We start from the raw sequence: 23622 nt of genomic DNA on the forward strand, positions 1-23622 counted from the left end.
CAAGGGAGCAGAGCACTGATGTTGCACTTAAGTCCTGCTTGCATCTGGTTGGTCCCTATGAGAAGGGGTGGCTGGACAACTAGATGGGCCCCTTTGTTCTGAACCAGCTGCAGGCAGGCTCTTCTGAAGTTTCTATATTTTAAATGAGGCAATTGACTTAAGTATCTCTTCTGTGGGCCAAAACTTCCTTCATGAGGAACCCAGCTGTTTTCCCAATTCCCAGCTATCTTCACAGTGTCCACTGCAGAATAGAACAATGGTGGGTTGAATTATTGGGGGGCCGAGAGAGGAAAGCTTGGTGGCTCCTTCCTTTGCACGCCCAAGACTTTCTCTAGATCCACCCCATCTCATATGAAGAGCTGGCTGGATCAGGCCAATGGCTCATCTAGTCCAGCAATCTGTTCTCCCAGTGGCTAACCAGATTGTTGTTGTTGTTGTTAAAATATGTATACTGCTCTTCATTTGTAGATCTCAGGGCAGTTCACAACATAAAATTACAATATAAAAAACACAAAATACATAATAAAAGTGTTATGTACTGAGTTGAATAGGATCCAAACTGCAGCGGTCTGATTGGTCCTAGAACAATAGGATCCAAAATGCAGCAGTCTGATTGGTCCTAAAACAATGCAGCAGTATGATTGGTTGGCAGGAACCACCCAATCATGCTCCAGATAGAAGTGAATCCACAACCTGATTGGCTTACAGTAGAATTCCGGAATTAGCCAATCATGTGCAGCCCATTGTGTAAATAATGTATATAAAGCAGATACTGTGAGGGGACTTTCATTCATTCCTCCTCACCACTATGAGCTGAATAAAGAGCATGAAATCACTTTGCGACTCTGAGTATATTTCACTGGCGACGAAGGTGGGATCCCACTGAGCTGATGGCCACACACAGCACCGCCACCTGCCGCACCGCTGCCTCGCACCATGTATCCAGGCTTCAGCTCCGGGACACAAGGAACTCAGAATGGCAGCCGACAGCAGCTTCTCGCCGTTCAACCCAGCATCTGGAGACTGGGAAGCGTACGCCTCCCGTTTCACCTTCCTCCTAGAAGCCAAAGCGGTCACCGACGAAGAAGACGCCAAGAAGAGGGCGATATTCTTCAGCGTCTGCGGAGAGGAGACGTTTGAAATCGCCTGGGCTCTCCTTGCGCCTGAAGACGTCGCTACTGTTCCATACAAAACAATAATGGAACAGCTGAAGGGGCACTTTTCGCCGCAGCCCTCAGTGGTGGCTCGCTGAAGGCTCGTCGAAATGCCTTCTACGCAAAGCGGCAAGCCCCTGGGGAAACCATAACTGGGTTTGTGACCTCTCTCCGCCAAGCCGCCCGGTTCTGCAACTTCTTAGAGCTGGAGAACATGCTTCGTGACCGCCTCGTCGGTGGCCTGAAGGATGAGAAGATGCAACGACGCCTCTACGCTAATAAGGACCTAACTTCCAGGTCGCTCTGGAGGAGGCCCTGGCAACGGAAGCTGCCGAGAGGTCGACGCAAGAGGCACGGCCAAGCCTGCCGTCCCAACCGAGGGTCCACCACGAAGACCTCACCGACGACTCAGGATCCGACAGGGAGGAGGTGCACCAAGTAGAGCAGCGCACTCAAGCAGCGCACAGACCACAGCTGCCTCGACGAGAAGGAGGGAACTGCGCAAGCTGCGGGGAGAGTCACGAGAGGAGGACCTGCCGTTTCCGCAACGCAGAGTGCAGGCAGTGCAGAAAATCGGGACACATCACCCGGGTGTGTTGGGCTCGGCCCACCCGACACCAGGCATCAGATGACCAATCCAAGAGCCCCAGGTCCCGGGGCCCAACGCACCAAGGCAACTCAACGGAGCTCATGGACCTCCAGGTATACCAGTTGCCCCACCCCAACGTAGAGAAAATTTATGTAGAGGAACAGATAGAGGGGGCCCCATGCTGCATGGAGCTTGACATGGGTTCAACTCTATCCATAATCTCGGCAAGGACCTTAAGGAAACTGTGTCCTACTGGGGGTCCCAAACTCAGGCCGGCCCCATTCACCCCCGGGACCTCCAGAAACGTAAGGGCCCCACAATGGGGGTGGGGACCTTCAGGGTGCAATACTGAGGGCGGAGGCGGCAACTGGACTTGCTTGTGGTCAAGGGCCCCTACATTAGCTTACTGGGATTGGCATGGTTTGGACCACTGGGGCTAGCCGTCACCAGGGTGAACCACACTAGCTTACAAGTGGACGTGGACGCCATATGCAAGGAATTTCCAGAGGTTTTTGATGGGAAATTGGGACAGTATACGGGCCCCCCCATTGCGCTACAGCTTGACCCCACAGTACGACCGGTCAGGCTCAAGGCCCGCCGGGTCCCGTTCGCCTTGAAACCCTGTATAGACGAGGAATTGGACCGGCTCGTGGAGCAAGGAGTGCTGGAGCCGGTGCCTAATGCCCCCTGGGAAACCCCAATCGTCACACCTGTCAAGCCTAATGGTTCGGTCCGCATCTGGGCAGACTACAAATGTACCATAAACAAGGCCCTCACGGCCCATGCATACCCAGTGCCAGTGGTCAGCCATGTCCTTGCCACCCTGGCTGAGTCGAAAATTTTTGGCAAGCTGGACTTGGCCCAAGCATATCAACAGCTGCCAGTAGATGAGGCCACAGCAGAGGCACAGACAATTGTGACGCACAGAGGAGCGTTCAGGGTAAAGCGGCTGCAATTCGATGTCAGCGTGGCACCAGGCATATTCCATAATCTAATGGACTCTCTCCTTAAAGGGATTCCTGGTGTCACCCCCTTCTTCGATGATGTGTTGATTGCCGGGCCCACACCAGAGGAGTTTGAGGACCGCCTCCGCACCGTTCTGCACCATTTCCAGATGGCGGGTCTCAAGGTGAAGCGGGAAAAATGTCTACTAGTAGTGCCTCAGGTGGACTTTCTGGGATTTATGGTGGACGCAGAAGGGGTCCACCCGGCTGGGGACAAGGTACGGGCCATTTGTGATGCCCTAGCGCCCAAGAGCAAGACTGAACTTCAGGCCTTCTTGGGACTATTGAACTTTTACCATTCCTTCCTTCCCCACAAGGCGGCGGTAGCGGAGCCCCTACACAGACTCCTGGACAAGCGGGCCCCTTGGGTGTGGGGCCAGCGCCAGGAGGCCGCATTCCAGGCAGTCAAGGACTTGCTTGTCTCAAACTCGGTCTTGGCACACTTCGACGAGAGGCTGCCGGTGGTGCTAGCATGCGACGCCTCACCCTATGGCATTGGCGCTGTCCTGGGGCACCAACTCCCGGATGGAAGAGAGGTACCGGTGGTGTACTTTTCCCAGACACTCAACGCAACTGAGCGGAACTACTCGCAAATCGACAAGGAGGGTCTGGCAATTGTGAAGGGAGTAAAAAAATTCCATGATTTCTTGTACGGGCGGACCTTCACCATGGTGACTGACCACAAGCCGTTGCTTGGCTTGTTTGCCCCCGAAAAGCAGACCCCCCAAGTGCTGTCTCCTCACGTCCTCAGGTGGTCAATTTTCCTTGCCAGCTACCAGTATGCACTGATTCACTGACCTGGGAAGGCGATGGGCCATGCGGACGCCCTCAGCAGGCTACCACTACCGGAAACAGGCCCTGACCCAGCACCTGCACAAGAGGTTATGAGCCTGGAGCTGCTTCCCGACCGCCCCATTCAGGCACAAGAAGTTGCACACCATTCCAAGAAAGATAGGGTCATCTCCCGGGTCCTGGACTGGGTATGGAGGGGATGGCCCAGCAGCATCCCTGGGCCAGAATTCGCCGGCTACACAACCCGCAAACATGAACTGTTGGCCCACAAGGGGTGCCTGTTATGGGGAAGCAGGGTCGTTGTTCCCCAGCCCCTCCGCAAAAGGGTCCTCACAGCCCTACATGAGACACACCCAGGGGTAGTAAGAATGAAGGCCCTTGCCAGGAGTTATGTGTGTTGGCCGGGGATTGGCAGAGAGATAGAGGCCTGGGTCAAACACTGCCAGGCCTGCCAAGAATCCCGCCCAGATCCCCCAAGGGCCCCAGTCCAGTCCTCGGAGTCCGCCCGAGCACCATGGTCACGCCTGCATGTGGATTTCGCTGGCCCCTTTCAGGGGAAAACATTCTTCATAATGGTGGACTCCTACACCAAATGGCTGGAAGTCGCACTGGTACCATCCACTTCCACGTCCGCAGCCATCCGGGTACTACGCAGGCTGTTTGCAACCCACGGGCTCCCTGACACTCTCGTCTCAGACAACGGGACTGCATTTACGTCAGGAGAATTCCAAACCTTCACAGCGCAGAACGCCATCCGCAACATCCGTTCGGCGCCGTTCCACCCTGCCACCAATGGCCAAGCAGAACGCATGGTGCGGACCACCAAGGACACCCTTCGCCGCATGACGCAAGGGGATTGGGAGTACCGCCTTGCCACATTCCTTCTAGCACAGCACAGCACCCCCAGCTCAACGACTGGCCGGAGCCCCGCTGAACTACTAATGGGTTGGCGCCTTGCAATCAGATTGGACCGCCTTCACCCCGATAGAGCTCAGGATGAGGTAGTGGTGGGAGAAGGCAAGGACCCCCGGACCTTCGAGGCCCAGGACCCAGTGTACGCAAAGAATTTTGGGGCAGGCCCAGCATGGGTACCCGCCACAGTCACCAGGGTCACTGGCCCCGTGTCGTACGAGGTGCTAACGGATGGGGGGCAATGCTGGTGCCGCCACTGCGACCAGATACGGCGACGATTCCCGGGAGAAAACCAGGAGGATGACAGGTCAGAGGAGTCCCAAGGGAACAGCGGGGCAGTGAGGCCCATAGAGCAGGAGGGGCCAGCAGGAGAGGCAGAATCAGTAAATACAGTAAATACAGAGAGGACCCGCAAGGCCGAAAGGACACCGGAACCAGAACCACGACTGAGCGAGCCGGTTGCACCAGACCAAACAGCCCCATCACAGCCAGCATCCTTGGAACACGAGCCAGAACCTAGAGCCCGGACCAGGGAACACCCCAGGCCGCAACGCACACGTAGGCCGCCGGCATACCTTGAGGACTATGAATGCGACCTCCCGGGCAGGACTGGAACTTAGAGGGGAGGGGTGTTATGTACTGAGTTGAATAGGATCCAAACTGCAGCAGTCTGATTGGTCCTAGAACAATAGGATCCAAAATGCAGCAGTCTGATTGGTCCTAGAACAATAGGATTCAGAATGCAGCAGTCTGATTGGTCCTAGAACAATGCAGCAGTATGATTGGTTGGCAGGAACCACCTAATCATGCTCCAGATAGAAGTGAATCCACAACCTGATTGGCTTACAGTAGCATTCCGGAATTAGCCAATCATGTGCAGCCCATTGTGTAAATAATGTATATAAAGCAGGTACTGTGAGGGGACTTTCATTCATTCCTCCTCACCACTATGAGCTGAATAAAGAGCATGAAATCACTTTGCGACTCTGAGCATATTTCAAAAAGCAAGAACACGAAGAAAACAAACCAATAATTTCCCCCTTCCACCAACATATTTAAAAGGATATAGGATGTTAATCAGTCAAAGGCCTGGTTGATGAGGAACGTTTTCGCCTGGTGCCTAAAGGTGTACTGTATAACAAAGGCACCAGCCAAACCTCCCTGGGGAGAACATTCCACAAGTGGGGAGTCCCTGCAGAAAAGGCCTATTCTTGTGTTACCACTCTCCAGACCTCTCCTGAGGAGGCACATGAAGATGAGCCTCACAGGATGATCTCAGGGTCTGAGTAGGTTCATACGGAGAGAGGTGGTCCTTGAGGTATTGTGGTCCTGAGCCGTTTATGACTTTGTAGGTCAAAAACAGAACTTTAAATTGGGCCTCGAAACTGATTGGCAGCCAGTGCAGTCAGGACAAGATCAGTGTGATATGCTCAAACTGTCTTGCCCCGGTGAGCAACCTGGCCACCGAATTCTGTACCAGCTGAAGTTTCCGAACTGTCTTCAGAGGTCGCCTTATGCAATTGCAAATTGCAATAATCTAACGTAGAGGTTGCAGTAATCTAAGCAAGTGCCTGTGGGAGACCAGCAAGCAGGATTCAAGCACAAGAGCACTCTCCTCTCCTGTGATTTCCAGCAACTGGTATTCAGAAGCATTGCTGCCTCCAACTGTGGATTTCATTTTGTTTTCAAATGGGGCTGCAGAAGAATTTAAAACCCCTGCTAAATGCATAGACGGGTGCTGGCAAAGAAAGTGCCTGCCCTCCCTCCCACCTCTCAGGTTAAGAGCTGGAAGTGGAGAGCCAACTTTTCAAGAAGGGTTTCCCATTTCCCGTCTTTGATCAGTGAGACCAATGGAGAAGAGATGAGGATGCTTATGAATAACTTCCACATGAAGCCGGGAAAGGGAAGGGCTGCTGGCGGCATCACCAGGGAGCTCTCTGTTTGACTCCAAGGGGCTCTTGTTCCAACACCAGCTTTTGCTCCCTCCTTGTCAGACAGCAGAAAGATGAAAGCTGCCTTTTTGATTTAACAGCACCTCTTGTGACAGGCCAGGAGAGGAAGGAGCCTCTGAAGCATTGGGGTGAGGGGTGGGGAGCAAGGAAAGATCAATGGGATCCAGATGGATGTGACAGGAATTATGAGACTAGGTCTCTAAATGAGTTTGTACTTTTTTCTGGACCTGCAAAGTAGATGCTGACCCTGCCAGTATATCCAGTCTCTCATTCCTGTTTCGGGGAAGATGGCATGCCCCCTCACCCTGATCCAGGCACTTGTGTGGGGAGGGGTAAAAAAGGTACTTCTATCATTTCTTACTGGAATACTTGGTCTGATATTGGAGAGAGAGAAATTATTTTGCCATACATGGTGAAGCATAGATGGTGATGGTCAAAAGGCAAAAGAACTGCAGCCTGGCATATCTCTGCCCTCAGTTTCTCTTCTCTCTTGGCCATAGTTTGACTCTAGTGGTTTAATTGAAGCCCACACACCATCTCACCCCCCACAAGAAAGACATTACGAGCAATATGGATAACTCTTAATTTGTTTTTTGCTCGCTGATATGCTCTTAACATACATACATATATTTAGCTTGTACACAGCTTTATGTGCTTAGCAAAAATAAAGGGAGAAGGCATCCCACCCACCATTGCAGCCAGTGTGTTTTGACTATATACGATTTTGGCTTCAGGTGCTATCCATAGACTGTTTAGAGGCTTTGCAAGGCGTGGATACTTTGAACAATGGCAATTCCAGACACTTCTGTAGCACTAATATTCTTGCATCATCAAAAACCTGACTTTTCTTTCCAACATCTGGCCCTAGTATGTTGCCTACTTCTGAAATACGGACTGCTAGTAGTATAAGAGTGCAGGAGCACAGACAGTTGCTCTATTCCATTATCATGGTTACTGGCAACTGGAGAGTATCCTCTGTGCATGAGGAAAACTCCCCTTTTCCTCCTACCATGGAGCAACCTCTGCTTGAGTGATGGAAGAGGAAGGATATCAAGAGGCTGTTCAGCTTTCAACACATAGTCTAAATTTATTTATTTAGACTATTTCTATGCTGGCCAATATATATATATAAATATTTCTTAAGTAATATATAGCAGACTAAAACAAACAAAAAAGTTACAAAAATACATAATAAAATCATTAATGCAAATTACAAATAAATACTGATATAAATTCCTTCTTCTGACACACTTCCTCACTCAGCACCTCTCAGCCCCCTGGCTTTTACCCAGGACTCCACCCATCTACCCAGGCCCCAAACAAACTCTCAAATCACCCCCAATATCTCACAACAAAGGTTTCTGGGACCTGCTGACATCATCCTCGTCTCTCTCTCTAGGCTTGCTTTTATGGGCAGGCATCAAGGCTGAGGCACCTTTCTCAGGCTGTCCACACCAGCAGGTTTGAAACTGGTTGTATGCAGTGCAGTGGATCGAGTGCTGAATGTGACAGAGCTATAGACAACATGAGGAAGCCTTCATCCCTGCCTATGAAAGCAAGCCCAGCGATGGGGCACTAAAGCAGCTGGAAGAAGATAAGGGGTGTGCAGAGGCTGGAGAAAGATATTGCACCCTACAATAACCATTAGGAAGTCCTGGCAACTTCCTCCTCAGCAAGGGGTAAAGAGGGGAGGGGAAGAAAAGGAGTTGTTTGACTTAAGAGTGCACACACACATGCGCACACTGTAGTGGAGAATTCTCAAAATAAGCACTGCCTACAGTGCTTGGGGTTGCTTTTTGTTTTACTTGTATTTCTTGTCATTTGCAACATGGGCATAACCAGGATTTTTGTTAGGAGGGGCAGAACCTCTGCTATGTATTTTTATTGTTTTTTATTGCTTGGGGGGCAGCTGCCCCTCCCTGCCCCCCCCCTGGCTATGCCCATGATTTGTAATAACCTGTGGAGTTTATTCTGTCGTCATGGAGACTGGAGTCCTCCATTCCTTTCTGCTGAGTCTCAAAGGAGCAGAGATGACCAAAGCTCTGCTACTGCTGTGATGGGGCATAGGATGCCCAGCGGTGGAGCCAGCTGTGTTCCTTGCTTAGCTTCCAAGGGAAAGGCTCTTAGCCTTCAAGCAAAAGAAGAGAAGATATCCTGGGCAATGCAGTTTGCCTTTGCCAGCTGAACAAGCAAGAGAAATGAAGCTTGATTTGGTTCTGGCTTCTGCCCTGCGGCTTGTTGGGCTTCAGTGTCTGGATGCAGCCTCTCGCCTCCTCCCCACCACCTTAGGGCTCAGGGGAGCATGACTGTCTGCGTAGCTCCAGCATTGCTGCTCTTTTTAAACGACCAAAATCCATTGGAATCTAAATTCTTGAATGATGCTTCACTTGTGCCTTCAAGAGCTGCCCCAAATGAAAATGGTGATGATGTTCTAGACAGACTCTCTGGAGGGAGCACCATGATGATGAGAGCCACTCAAAGGTGCCCGGGGCAAGGGCTTGGTGTGTACATGGAGCATGGGATAAGAGCTGAGTGGATGCTCATGCCAGAAAGGCCTCCTGGGTCTTTTCATGGAGTCAGCTTGAGTAGCTGCCCATCTTGCCTTGGAAATGCTTTCTCACTTTGTTCAGAATTGGCAGTGATCTGATGGCTGAAACTCCCTGTGTGTCCAGTGACTCCACGGAATCCAGGAGGGAAGCTCTGTGAGCATTGTTGGGCTGCACCCCCATTGTCTTGGGGTGCGAGCTGTCTGGACAGAAATTCACTTAAGGCAAGAGAGCTTGTCCCTTCTCCTCAAGAGCTCCAAGAGCCAGGCTGCCAGAAGACCCATCAATGGACGCTCTTCTGTCCAGTCGAAGCCAAGGAGTCTGCCCCCTGTGGATGCTGCTGTCCCTCCTCCCAAGAGGCCTTCTCTGTGCACTCGCTTCTTAGGAAGCTGCATTCAGCCATTCCCATCCAGCCACTTAGCAATAAAGCAGACAGAAATTCAAGTAGTTTCAGGCCTAGCAAAGCGACTCTGCCCATCTGTGCCCCCCCCCCCCCATTTAGAATACAGCAAGGCAAAAATTGAAACTGCTGTTGGTGAGGCGGTAGCAACATGCATATTTGATTTTTATGCTGGATGTAAATTGCTGAATAAGGCAATGGCATAAAGGGAGACTGTGGCTTCCTGCCTGTCATGGGCAGCCAGCGACAGCATAACAAAAGCTCTGGCCATTCGAAACACAGCAGAGAGGCACATTATATAAATGACTTTGCCATATTCACCCTCTGCTCCCCACTGGGGCAGATAGGACAGAACTGGGGCACCGGATTCTTGTATGTATTTCCTGTGTGAATGCCCACCCGCCTTTTTTTTTTTTTTTTTTAGACTTACCCCTGACAAGTTGGTTGGGTTGAGAGGCCAGGAATTGGCCCCACAGTGAGTACGGCAGCTGAACTCAGGATTGTACCAGGTGCCTCCAATGGCATAAGGCTCCAAGACTCTGTTTTCCTGGCACTGTCAAAGGCAGGGCTCTGCTAGACAGATGAGGGCAGTTAATGTACTTGTTATGATCCCCAAAAGCGCGTGGTTGCTTCAGTGCAACTGGGAGCAGTTTGGTTGTTTTGCAATTGAATTTGTAGTTACAGGGCAGTTCTGGGGCACATATCCTTCCTTAGAAAGCCAGTCCCAGGAGAGGAGTTGGGTCCCCTGCAACAGAATGCCAGATGTGAAAGACGTACAGGCGCAGGAGACACCTGTCATTCTACTGCTTGCCAGAGGAGAATGCCGCTCTTAATCCTGATGGGAATTTTTCTGCCTCCCTGAACTGGTGCCCAGCCCCAAGTTAGGTTGTGTTTTTTTTGCTGCTAAGTAGCTAAACTGAGATGTTGTGTGTAAGAAATGGAAAGTGACAGGATATGACCAAAGCATTGGAAATCAATCCAGACTAAATGCGCTTCTTAACTATAAGTGAATAGTTGAAAACAATCCTCTTTTATAGCCGTGGAGATAAATACTCTGTTTTTATTAGGAAAAAATGGCTTTGGACTGAATAAAGTCATTTGATTAACTAGTCAAAGCAGATGGTTTATTGATGTTTCAGGAAAGAGTTTACAAGGTCTGTTGAAAAAAGAGACCCAGCTATAAATTAACAAATGACCCTGCCGTAGGGGACATTGACAGTTCACTGTAATAGATTTATGGGCTTCAACTTGGTGTTTTGTCCACATCTGGTTTATTATGATAAAATGTTGAGGCTTGACTAACCTATACCCTTCTTGCAATCTACTATATCGACCCTTGAACTCTAGGACTCTGAGCAAAGCTGGACATTAAAATCCAAATTTGTCTTAATCCAGCAGGATCAGTTTCTGTGTTGTAGTTTATTTTTAGTGTCCATGTATATACACACTGCACAGTGGAAGGGTAGATTACATTGGCTTGTGCCCAAGCTATTTATATCTTATGGCAGTGGATTTAAAGTTTAAGAGATGAGATCCCAGATGATTTGTGTGATCTCCAGGAACTCAGCTGTGCCCCTAGAGACCTGGGGCATGGATTTCTTGGAGGCTGGCTTTGAGTTTCTCAGCATTGCCACTGACAGACAGCTATTCAAGGCCAGGCAAGAGGCTGAGGGCTGGAGCTCAGTGACAGAGTAGAAGATCCAGGTTGGTCCTCTTCCCTGAAGGAACAGAAAGGGGCTCTTGGGAGCAGTGGTGCACCAGAGTTGATGCTGCAGGCAGGGTAGGACAGCTGTTATGTTTCCATTGCACCCTCTGCAACTTCCACAACAGATACTCTGGGTATAAGAATGTAAGAGCAGTTGTATGGGATGAGACAAAAGGTCCACCTAGCTCACTACCCTGTTCTGACAGCAACAGCCACCTAGGTGCCTCCAGGCATCTTATGAGCAGCAGGGTTTGAGGGCAAAGCTGTCTTTTTTGCACTGCCAAATCTTTTAGGGCAGATCTCTTAACTTCTCAGCCCCTCAGTACCAGAAGCAACCATGCTTCAGTATGATGGAGGGGGAAAGCTGTGTCACATTGCCATAATAATTCATAGCAACTGTACAGCCCCTTGGCTGTGCTGCTACTGCTGCTGCCTGTGACACACTCTCCTTTCTTCACCCCCATCCCATTTCATACCCTAAGAGTTCTTTTTTCTTTCCATCTGGGATGGGGCCCAAAGAGGAGAGGAGGCAGGAGCCATGAAAATGGAATATATATCTCCTGTGGGAAGCTATGAGAGGAGGAAGCCAGCAAGGGACTCGTATGTGTTAATTTGCCCATGTTGTGAGCTCTGCTAACCACTATCTGAATGTAGCTGAAGATGACAAAGTGATGAATGGAAGTCGAAGGCATCTTTTATTGCCTCCACCAGGCTTGTGGGCTATATATGCACTTTCTACTTTTTCATAACAGGTCTGGTGGGCAGTTGGCTGCTGGAATTCCGGGTTGTTCTGCAGCCGCTTCTCTCCTGTAATAAGATCTGCAGAAATAATTTAAAAGAGCTGAAAGGCAATTTAGAGCCCTCTTTCCTCCCTCCCTCCACCCCAACATACAATAGGAGCTCGCCAGGTACCCTCCAGATGAACTAAACTGCCTCCTAAAATACTTCTTTCCCCTATTTCTGTAATTTATTAACTGCCTACAATTTTATTTACTGGGGGGCTCTGGATTAACTGAGAACAGTTGCTGTCCAAGCTTCCCCTCAGTCTCTTTAGTGTCCTTTCTCTCTCCTCTGTTCCAGAAGAGTCAGTCACTGTCTGAGCTTCTGCTCTGAAAAAAAGATTTTCCTGTTTCTCATCCTCTGAACCAGCCACATGCAGAGGATTTGATTTCTACCCAGCCCCACTCACTTAACAGCATTTGGCCTTCCTTTTCTTGGTGTGATTCCAGGCGAGCTCGTTGCACTGCACTGAAGAGCATACACAACTCCGGTTCCTTCAGGCCACATGCCAACTGTTGTGCCCTCCAAGCACAGCATCACATGTTCTGTGGCACAATACAGCTGAAGATGAGGAACGTAAAGCAGAAGGCAGCTCAGCAGGGAAGACTTGGCATTGTTGTCAGGAGGGCCCAGGACCTAAACTATCAGCATGGCAGTAAGCAGTGGGTAGCAAATGTAATGTAGAGAGTTTGCCTATTATGGGATGTAGAGCTGCACATACAAAATGGGTTCCTGCATGTGTTGCTCCTTCAGCTGAAGTGAATGGGTTCAGTGCTATTCAACCTGCTTCTACACTAGGCTTTGGGAACCTTTGGGTGCTGCTAAACTACAATTCATTTCAGCCCCAGCAAACATGGCCAATGTCTAGGGATGATGTGAGTTGTAATTCAGCAACATCTGGAGGGCCAGAGTTCTCCCCCACACCTGCTCTACATTGTCCAAGAGCACTAAACCTGCTCTCTCCTGCTAGCTATAGAGATTTAACGTGCTATCAGTAGGGCTGACCAAACTTGTCAGACTACAAATCCCATCATACCTGTTCACTGGTCATGCTTGCTGGGGTTGGTAGCAGCTGGTCATATTGCTGCTGGTGGCTTCTAGTCATGATGACTGTGTCTAGGACCTCTAGGATCAGAGGTGTGGTGCCTCTGAAGGGCAAGGTCTGAATGCAATATTATCTCCACCACTTGGTAATCCCTGTGAAAAGCAAACTGCCTCAATTTGTAGAGGAAGAACCTGGTTCTCCTCAATGCTAGTGGCTAGCCTCATCCTCTTCCATGGTTCAGGGAGGTAGCTGTGTTGGTCTGATGCAATTGAAATAAATAAATAAAATTATTTTTTTTTTAAAATTGTCCAGTAGCACCTTAGTCTTATCCTCTTTTAATGCCATCAGCATTTGCATCCATGACTGCCAAGGAGATGTCTGGCTGCTTTGCGGTTTCCCAGAAGCAACAGCTTGGCCACTCTGGGGACACTGAGACTGCTGAGTGGGCCCGCGTTTTCCTCCTTCTCTCATATTTGGACTTTACTGTTGCAGGAGGGGGGGGGGGGTTCTGACTAAATAAATTTGACTGCGGGTGGACTTAGGATGAATAAGAGGAGGCGCCCCCCCCCGCAACACCCACACCCCGCTGCCTTCACTGGGGCGGGACACCCACCCACATGAAAAGAGGAGGCGGAGTTCCAACCCCGCTGCTAGACATGGCATCTCAATGGAGCCTCCAGGGCCAATGGCAGTCTACTTCCACACAACATTCGCGGCCGGATCATCCTGCCTGCCTGCCTGGCGGCGGCTTCACCGTACAAGCCCAGCAGGCGCTCGAGCAGCGGGACCTGAAGACCCCCAGAAAGGCCCGGTGCCTGTGTGTGCCCACCGCAAAGGGCAGGGCAGGCCCTTGGCTTGGGGCGGGGAGGAAGGCCGGGTTGCCACACCGGTGAAATTCTGGCCTGTAAGACAAGGGGACGTATCGCCCCCTCGCAGTGCCTCTACCGCGCGGTCGCCATGGTGACCGGCGGCCGCTCTCCCGTCTGCCGAGCTTGCCTGCAATACCTCGTTCCTTACTGGCCGAAGGGAGAACCAAAAGCCAATCGCCTAAGCCGCTTTCGGCCTTCCAGGTGCCAGCAAGGTAGAGCGACTCCAGCTCGGAGAGGTCCGTTGCGCGGATCTCCGCCCCAGGCAGCGGTGATTGGGTTCTGACGGGGGAGAAGGCGGGCCCAGATCCGGCACTCCATCGCCGTTGGCCGAGCGGCGTGCCCATCGCTTAGTGGGCGGGGAGAAGGACTAGCGGCGGCCCCGTTTGAAGAAGGAGATGGAGATGGAGGCACCGGAGCGGGAAGAGGCCTGCGGTGAGGAGGCCGTAACAGGGGACGCGCCCCTTGCCCCTCCGAGAAAGCCCCTCCCCCAAAGGCATCCCTCGCGGGCCCCTCCCATCCCCCGCCTCGTGTCCCCCGGGGAACAAGGGCGGGGTCTGGAGCCCTCGGCTCGCCCCGTCTCCCGCTTCTGATGGCCGCTTTTCTCCCCCAGCAGAATGCCTGGGCCGCCCTCCGGCCTCCCGTGCCCTGAAGCGTCTCTTTGGAGAGCTCCGCACCCTCTACCAGGAGCGCCTGCACTGCGTGGGGATCCAGCTGGAGGAGAATCCGGAAGGCGCTCGCAAGGTATCTCCCCTCTTTCCCTTAATTAGGTCTCCCTTTGTACTAGGAGGTGTTCCCCCGAGCAACATCCTGCCCCCTCCTGCCAGGGTGCTGCTGGCTCGCCCTCCACTGCCCAAAGGGAGTGGGCGCCCGACACACACATACAGGGCGGGATTTAGGTTTGATGAGGCCCTAAATTACTGAAGGTAACGGGGCCCTTTATATGTCCAGCTGTCCTTTATCAACAACAAATTGTTGCTGTTAGAAATGAGCAAACCAGTGATATTTTAGGGAGCAGGCTAGCAAGCGTGGCCCATTTCTTACATCATAGGAGCCTACAAAACACAAAACACTGTTGCTGTATGTAGGTTTTATTTGTTTTTTTTTATCATATATTTTGGAAATGTACATCCAGGTTTTTTTCCTTTAAATATTTTGGTGGGCCCCAAGAGACTGGGGTCCTAAGCTATAGCTTGTTTAGCTTACGCATAAATACAGCACTGCACACATACCCCCGTACTGGTATGCCTGCAAAACTAGTGGCTGGTTTCTTCAGTGGTTGTAACTGTTTGCTATTTATCCCACAGCTTTATCAAGTTTGCAAGGTGTATCTGGGCCATCAGCTGCCAGACATGTTGGCACCATTGAGTTCTTGGGTGATCAACCCGCTTAGCCTCTTGGCTATCTTCTTTCTGTTTGCATCCAAAATTAGATTGTGGTTGTGCACCTGTGGAAGCAGACTGGGAAATCCACGTGGGCCTGGCATTTTCTTGCAATGTTTTTCACAGCTGCTCTATTTCATGGAGGAAAAATGAGGCCTACAGGCTCACCAGGTGTCCCTGGGGATCAGGTCTAAGGCCCCTTGGAAACTTACCCAGGGTTAGGGTTGAGGGCACAGGTGGGTTGTTATGCTGATCATGTGCTGTGTTGCTGGAAAGTAAAGGGGCTGTATCTGGATGACTGAATCAAGCTCTCCAAGGAGTCTTGTTTTTAAAGGAGGATAAAGTCCAGAACTGACTGTTCCAGATAATGGATGCAGCTCTGCTCAGGTACTTCTGCCTTTGTGGACTGTTTCTGACAGGCTACTCTGTGTAGTGGAGATGCACAGCAGCACATTGGCTGACAAATGGTATCTGAGTGCAGCAAGCATAATAATAATTGATAATAATTTTCCCCCAAGCCATGAGCAACCCTATAGCCAGGCCCCTTGATCCACTTCTTTCAGAAGTTCTGCCACTGAGTGCTGACAGGGCAGCTGGAACTTTCCACAAGAGCTCAGACTTCCTTCTGAGTTGTCTAGTTTGGCACACATAATTACCCAGATGCCATTTTTGGCACTTTTTTATATATTAGAAAGTGGGAAATGGAAAGAGATAATAAAGGTAGCTATATTTGGTCCATAAGTAAAATTTTATTTGAGCAGCCAAAATGTCACAAAATAACGTGCAAATTTCCAGGTCTCTAGAACACTTCTTCAGGCTGGATGCCAAGCAGAACACAGTGGAGGCAAAGAAAAGCTGGGTTAATGTTGTAGCACTTTTTTTAAAAAATAAAATATTTTTTATTAAGCTTAACATAACAAATTTCAATTTAAACACTTCATTCACCTTCACGTTTAGGATTCTCTGAATGTTGTAGCACATTTAGTCAAAGTCTTATAAAGTGATATTCACAACCTAGGAAGTAGAATATAGTATAATGCAAGCCTCAAACGAGTGCAGCTTTTAATATTGCTAGGAGTTATTAAGAATGAGAATAGGCAAAGTTACAACACTTTCATAAACAATGGAGAAAAAATACAACTAAGGATAGGATTGTTAATACTACATCATCATTTTAGGCAACACATATAGGTATTAATAACAACTATTAACTACAAAAGAAGAGCAAAAGATCCTGGAACTGACAGCCAGTTCTGCTCTCAGCCTCATTCCACCTCCTGGTGAGGCCTCCATTCTGCAAATATGGGATTTTTGTATTCTGCATGGCTCATGTGCTTCCTCTGCCACTAGTAGGAGTGATAATCACATGGTGAGTTGACTCAAGTGCTGCCTTCACCCCACCAATACCGCTGTAAACAGCTGCCTGCCATTATGGACTTGCTCAGCAAAGGAGAGTCAAGAAAGGGTCAATGTCTCTGTCATGTTTATGCCAGTGTGGTCCTGTTGACCAAAGCAAAATTTAGGTGACATTTATGTGGCAGTGGGCCCAATATTCTTCTGGCATTGGATGCAGTTGTAGTTAGTGCTGAAAACTGGGTAGTGTGGGTATCTCTGGCAAATATTGTAGTGCTGGCCATGTGATTATGCTGGCCTGTAAAGAGAAGGATGTTCCTTGGACATGGTCATTGTTTCTCTCATTTATCCCCCTTGCATATGAGGTTTTGTAACTTCATGTTGCTGTGTTTTAAGGAAAGGCTTGGGTCCCATTGTAGATTGTTTGTGCTCATGAGTTCTTATGATCTCGCTGAGCATCCATACTCCCAAGTGGCTTCTGAGCAGGGTGCTGGAAGGTGAGGGATCCTAGAGTCTCTGGCTGGGTGACCATTGACATCTGCATGTACCTCGAACCCTCTTCATCACTTTTTCTGTGTAAAGAAGAAACCTTATCCTTCTACTTTCTTTTGTTCAGATAGGGAATATTCCTGGCAAATAATGACCAGTGTAGAAACTAACTAGCCCATTTCTGAAAAATAAGGTGGCCTTGTATGAAGGGCATATTATTTGTGTTGGCTTTGGTGGTTGGTCTTGGGGTGCAAAAATATTGAAAGGTTTTGCTCTGTGCCTACATGACAGCCATCAGCCTGTATTGAATTCTACAAATAGCATACGTGAAAGGTCTTGGAGATGGGGAGACTGCCCGTTCCCTCCCCCGCTGGTATTTTTAGCTGGATGAGAGAATTAGAGTGCTGGTGCGCTCTTGTCCAGGGTTCCTACTCACCCTTCATTCAAGCAGAGTAAATGCAATCTCCAATACCGTTCTTAAAAAAAATCTCTGAAGAGCCAGAGCACTGGAGGGCTTCAAATGAGCTGTGGAATAGAAGCAGTTCATTAGACACTTAGTTTCTATCTTTGGAAACTAAAAGCCTAGAACAAAACAGGAGGCATTTCATCCTCTGCCAGATCGGATGAGAAAATGTAGAGGGGGGTAGTGGTTGTCAGATGAAAAATAGGGAGGGAGGCAGCATGAAAGTGGAACTACCCCCAGTGAGAGCCAAAACATTGCCACTTTAGAGCAGGGTGTGTTCCTGAGAATGGGGAGCAAAAGCCAGCTCCTGGTACACGTGTGCCTTGAATATTGTGGCTTCTGGAAGATCATTTGGGGAGCTGCTACAGTGATGAAAAAGGGCTGTGCTTGGCTTGCCTGTGCCTTGGCCAGGGGCTCCCTTTTTCCAGGAAGATGCCTCTGCTGTATGGAGGGGTATAACCCTAATGGCTGGTTGTATGCCATTAAAAGGTATTGTACACTCATAAAAGAATGACATTTTGATCAATGCTGTTATAAGAATTACTGTCTTGACACAGGAAAGCTTTCCTGTTGCAGGTTTAAAAATATGCATTTAAAAGCTTTTTATTGAATACCTTTGCAGCATCCCTGAGAAATCAGCCGTTTTGGTGTGAGGTTGCTCTGAAGTGCTCCTTGGTGTAGCCAGGGTGCAAAGCTGCTCTTTGTGATTGGAAAGAAGAAGGGCTTTGGGGCTCAATTATTGCAGAGGCAGAGGGGGAAACTCCTTAGGCACATACCCTACAAAATCAAAATTTGCTATTTTAAGAAAAGAGAAAAGAAAAAGCACGTACTTAGTTTTATTTTTTTACTTTTGGGCAGTTACTCCACCAGCCCTCTTTTCCACCTTTGGGCCTGGAAACTGATCAAGAGTGCATTTGCTAAGGTGCGTGGACTCAAGCACTTCTCCATCACATCCTCCTGCTGCTTAATTGTAGATGTCACATGTAGTTTGATCCTTGTTTGTCTTTGCAGGTAAAAGCTTTACCTGTTGAAGGGGTCTTGATTCCAGTTAGCCTTTCAAATGTGTTTGTCAAACCCCTTCGCAACTGAGTCATTGCAATAACTATCCTGGCAGTGCTGTGTCAATCCAAGGACTTTGTATAGATGCCTGTTGAGACTCCAGCCCAGAGTATATGTGAAGGAACATACTCCAGAGAGAGAGAGAGAGAGCGCCTGTGGCAATTGACCTGCACTGTATAACTGATCCTGCCTAACAAGCAACCTGTTGAGTGACTGAACGGTGGGGACTTGTGTCATGGCAGGGACACCCTGGATCCAGCTGAGTAACAGCCACTGGAGCCTAGAGCTTGGGGAACACAACACAAGCCCTGGGAAATCTGGGCTTCTGCTCTGAACTGGCATTGGTTCATCTGAAGCTTCTGAGTTCTGGATTGAGCTAGCGCACATAATGTCTTTTGTCATCCCTTTGTTTCCTGTTGATCCCCTACCCCCAGCCAGATGCCAGCAGCTCCTTTTTTCATTATGTTGTCCTCTGTGCAGGTGCACTTAGGAGTGCTGTGTTGGTTTGAGGGCCTCATCCTTTGGACTGCTTTGCAGCTGTTGTGTTTTGGCCTTACAGGGGGAAAAACGCATCACATTCAGAACAGAGGCCGGCCTTTGTTGTGTTAGTGGGATGCATCCTGATTTTAACAGCAAAAGGGAAACAATCAGGAGTGCACTTTAAGTTTCCCAATAGTTCCACAACTAATGCCATAAGTGGATGAGTGTGACTTGGGGCGGAAAAGGCCTAGGAGGCAAAACGAGAACTGCTGCTGTGCTTAATGAGTGCCCCACCACCAGGAGGGCCAGAGATTCCCCACAGTTGGTCTTTCTTTGTGGGAATTGTTGCAAGTAAAAAGTGTGTGCACAAAGATGCTGCTACTGAGGCAGCTTTGATTATTTCCTGCAAAGCTCCACAGAAGTCTATTTTTTTTCTTAGCTAGTTTTGGGATCTCTGTTAGGAAAGTGCTGAAAGATTTCCTCTTCCACCACCCCACCTTTCTCTAAACTGGCTGCTCCTGCCTTGGCAGGTGTTTCTCTGTGTGAATACTTGGTTGGGAAAAGAGATTCCTTGGGAGGGTTTGCTATTGCTGTTTTACTGTTGCTGTTTTGGAGAACATAAAGGCATTCTGGCAGCTTTGGGTGAACATATATTTCTTTTCTTTTTTTAAATTTGAAAATTTGTAGAGGATTTTGTTAAATAGCCCATTAATGATAGCCCTGTCTTCAGTGTCCACACATTGTAGGATTCTTATCTGTGGTGTCAATGTACTGCCCCCCCCCCCCGTATTTCTAAGCCTAAGCATATAATACTACTTCCAACTAATACTTCTAACTCTGCAAAGTTAGTCTATATGGTTAAACTGCTGTGGAGCAGAAGGCGATGAATATTCACAAATTATTTTGGTGAGCAGCAGGATCGAAATGTGCTGGATGCCGTGAAAGCTTTTCATTTCTTGAATTACAGTTTTTATGTAGAAATTTCTCAACCAGTTTATCTTGGAATCGCTAGAATGTGGAAGGCCCACCAAGGTCTGGCTTGTGTAACCTGTTTTCTGTAGAGACATGTTTATTGGCAAATATTGCTTTTGTCCTCCTCCTTCCAAACCAAGTCTGATCTTGGTGGATTGTTTGCTAATGTTGCATGCTGTAGCTACAAGAGGGCTGTAACTCGATGGCAGAGCACACAAAGCTGTGCACGCTGAAGGTTCCAGGTTCCGTCCCCAGCAGCATCTCCAGGAAGGACTGGGAAAGACTCCTTTCTGAACCTCTGGGAAGCTGCTGCTGGTCACTAGAGAAAATATTGAGCTGGATGGACTGACTCAGAAAAATAGTGTGCTGATATTACAAACTGTTTGACTGTGGGGTGTTGCTTCCTGTGGCGCATACATGTATATTCCTTTTGTTCTGTCAATTTATTTTTAAACTTGTTTTGCAGGCTTTGGACACACTACTAAAACCTGACCAGAGGGGGCAGCAGACAAGGAAAATAGAGATCAAGAATGCTGGTTGGGTCTCTTTTGAACCTTCTTTTTTGTCTGCATTGGGGCAAAATTCAGCCTCTATTATTTGGTGGAAAGTAACAAGGGTGATGAGGGAAGGCTGGAGCTCAGTGGCAGAGTACACCATTGGTCACGTTGACTGGGGCTGATGGGGATCTGAGTCCAATAACATCTGCAGAGAGAGGCTGAGGTCTCTCACCCTTGGTGTATACCCTGCCTTTCTATCAAACATTTACTATAACCACAAGAAAACAAACAATAAAAAAACCTAGTGATACAATCCCAACAAGATGGAGATACTGTTTGTGGGTGGTTTGCTTGCCCAAGGATGTGATATTCAGCCTGTTCTCTGTGCCTGCTAAATATCAGGAGTGCAGTTAGAACTTGTATATCCAGCTTTGACTCGGGAAGCACAGTTATTCTCAGTAGCTCTGGGTACTTTTCACCAGCTTTGGTTTGTGGCCTCCTACAGCCCCTTTTGCTCCATTCGCTCCAGTCATCCAGGCTCTGGAAATCTCAAAAGAGTATTATTGTAATGTGTTATTGTTGAGGCTGTCTTTGGAGACAATTTGGAAACTGTGGCTACTTCAGAACACAACTGCTGACCTGGGCTGGGTGACAACATTCTCTCTCTCTCCCTCCCTCCCTCTCTCCCTCCCTCCCCCCAAAAAACGTTAAGACAGTCCCACTAGCTCTCAGTTAATTACTGAGCTCAGTTCAAGGTGCAGGGCCCTTTTTCTTAAATCCAGAAGGGTTCTTCTTATGCTCCTGTGGCTTTGAAATTTCTGAAGAGCTCCATTGTTTGGCCACTGATGGGCATTCCAGGCTGATTTGATCTTTCCGTAGAAGATTACTTGGATTAATGAGATCAGTCAGGCTCAGAGACTCAGCTGCAGTTGGACTGACGATCAAGCTGGAGGTGTGTTAGCCAGGCATAGAGCTCTGTACTGCCAGCACATTACTTCCGTTGCCAAGAAGTTGTTGTCTCTTTTACACACGCAGAGTGAAACCTCTGGTTTCTGAAAAGGAAGGCTAGAATAGTATTAGTGTGTTGTCCCACATTCTGCTTGCACAGCTGCCCATAGCTCCAAAGGCTGTCAGGAAGATCTCTGTGCCCTAGTTAGAGAAACTGCAATAAGCCATACTCTTCTGACGCTCTTGGCAAGTGGCTGTCGCAGTCCCTTGTAGTTTTAACAAGCTGTAAATGTTTGGTGGGCAATGCTGCTTTTGGTTCTTGAGAGAGGAGGTCTTGAAGTTCTGGCTCTGGATGTTGCTACTCTTTAATGCTGATGGTTCTGGTGTCTCCCTCTGACCCTCTTCTTTTTTGGCCCTCTTTCTCAGCAGCATGTCAGCCTCGGTTCCCTCTCCCTCCCCACTCCCTTGCTCACAACACACAGACTCTCCCTCTCATGTCCTTTTCTCCTCCTCACTGAATTCATCTTTGGCTTCCTTAGTGAAAACTGTGCTGTTCTTCTTCTGTTTTTAGATTAATCTGCCTCTGTAGTTGGAATTTTGCAGCAGCTCGTCCAGTGGCTGGGCTAACAGGACCCAGCATACTTAGTTTTATCTCTCTTCCATGTGGTGCCAATATCTTGCTTCACAAGTAGATTTCAGAAGCTGGTGCTCTGTGGACTCTTGCTCAGCCCCCAGTATGCAAAACACTGGAACTATCTGCATCCCTTTCAGTCTGGTTTTGGTCACTGATGGGTGCTGGGGAGAGGGGGCCCTGCAGATTTTCCAGTTCAGCTTCCTTCTGGATTGGCTGCCACAGATCCCTCCCTAATGCATGCCCCCTCTCATTTGTGGGTTCATTTATTTCTTTCATTTTTAGAAGGTATGGGCTGCCCTTCAGTATAATATTTCGAGGATATCTTTCAAATAAAAAGAAGGAAAAAAATACATAAACACCAAAACCATAAAATCAAAGGGCATCTGATAAAAGCAGTGTAAAATAGCCACAATGATTTGTTAAAAGATCTACGGAAGCAAATAGATCTCCATCTGGTGCCAAAATGACATTGAAGTTGGTGTAGAGTGAGCTGCCTTGTAAGACAGTGGTGTCACTACCAAGGAGTCCCTCCCTCTTTGCCCTGTCCTCATCATCCTCTGCATGGAGCCCTTTCTGCCCCGCCCCCTCTTTCTCTTCTGGAGAAAGTGGAGCAATTGGAGTGTCTTTATGTAGAATCCTGGCTGTACCATTTTAGTTTGTGGGGTGGAGTGCAGAGGTGGATGCTCAGATCTGCAGAGTGCAAAGTCTTTTGCTCCACCCCTTGTTGACCGCCCAGTAGCCTGGCTTGGACTTGTCTGTGCTGATGACAGTCTAGGCTGCGTTTCACATTTGCACTGTAATTACTGGTAGTTAATTATTTTTAATATTTATATTCCACCTTTCCTCCAAGGAGCTCCAGGTTACTTAAATGGTTCCCCCTCTTACAACAACTTTTGCTGCAGGTTAGGCAGTGGAAGAGCCAGGATTTGAATTTGGGCCCGTCCAGTCCAAGTCTACTATGTCACATCATAAATTATAGAGTTTGAAGCATCCCTGTTGTTTACGACTTACATATGAGTACTAATGCCTGGGAATTCCTAGGGATTCCCCTTCAGTTTCTTGGAGTTCAAGGCTCCATATTCAGCTTGTTCATGGCTGTCATTTGCATGCCAGAAGGATCTCTCCCTCCCTCAATTCTTTTGGGGAAGCAGCACAAGTCTAGGAAGAACAGCCCTCTCCATTCCCTCTTGTGTGCTTACTGCAATTCTGGCGCTCTTGTTCCCAGACAGTTTCCTTTAACAGTCTGCCCTAACTCTGCAGCTCTGGATTATGTATGGGAGAGGGGGAGGCCTTTCTCTTCCCACCCTCCCACAGCCAAAGTATCTGGGGACACTTTGCATCTCTTTCCAGAGATTTTGACATGAATATTGTCATAGGGAACCTGAAGCCATGGAAGTTAGCCCCAAAGTTTGCAATACTCAAGGGACTCTTGTGAGTGAGTCTTAGTCCTCCGAGCCTGAGGTTTTCCTCCCCACCCCCTAACAACACCTCCTTTTAACATCCCTGGGGGCATATGTGGAGTTTCTGCCGAAGCCAAGAGTAGCTTTGCTTTGCATGGGTAATTAACTGGATCATGTAACAGACAAAAAATGTTTTTCCT

The 23622-nt window shown here is 48.7% G+C and overlaps 1 protein-coding gene and 1 long non-coding RNA gene across 9 annotated transcripts in view; one reads left to right on the forward strand and one right to left on the reverse strand.

Annotated features, from left to right (window-relative positions):
• Positions 1 to 7470: 7470 nt before the first annotated feature.
• On the reverse strand, positions 7471 to 13990 carry LOC308484027. Of its 4 annotated transcripts, none has more exons than XR_013989869.1 (3): positions 13885 to 13990; positions 12871 to 13138; positions 7471 to 11873 (listed from the first exon to the last, which is right to left on the reverse strand). It is a non-coding gene; the product is annotated as an uncharacterized lncRNA (long non-coding RNA). The 4 variants fall into 4 exon arrangements; XR_013989870.1 differs by lacking the exon at positions 13885 to 13990 and having other exon boundaries at positions 7471 to 9365; positions 9780 to 11873; positions 12871 to 13867; XR_013989871.1 differs by lacking the exon at positions 13885 to 13990 and having other exon boundaries at positions 12871 to 13867.
• A 54-nt stretch (positions 13991 to 14044) lies between these two features.
• The window catches only part of PMFBP1 (polyamine modulated factor 1 binding protein 1), an 84217-nt gene continuing 74639 nt past the window's right edge, over positions 14045 to 23622 (forward strand). For 4 of the 5 annotated variants that reach the window (XM_081018500.1, XM_081018503.1, XM_081018502.1 and 1 more), the window contains exons 1-2: positions 14102 to 14180; positions 14359 to 14489. In XM_081018500.1, coding sequence (XP_080874626.1) covers positions 14144 to 14180; positions 14359 to 14489 — 168 coding nt within the window. In that variant the 5' untranslated portion in view covers positions 14102 to 14143. Of the gene's footprint in view, positions 14181 to 14358; positions 14490 to 23622 lie in introns of all 5 variants that reach the window. The other variant, XM_081018501.1, reaches the window with a different exon arrangement.

The sequence above is a fragment of the Podarcis pityusensis genome (assembly GCF_964106645.2).
Source record: "Podarcis pityusensis genome assembly, chromosome: 8".
Classification (NCBI taxonomy): Eukaryota; Metazoa; Chordata; class Lepidosauria; order Squamata; family Lacertidae; genus Podarcis; species Podarcis pityusensis.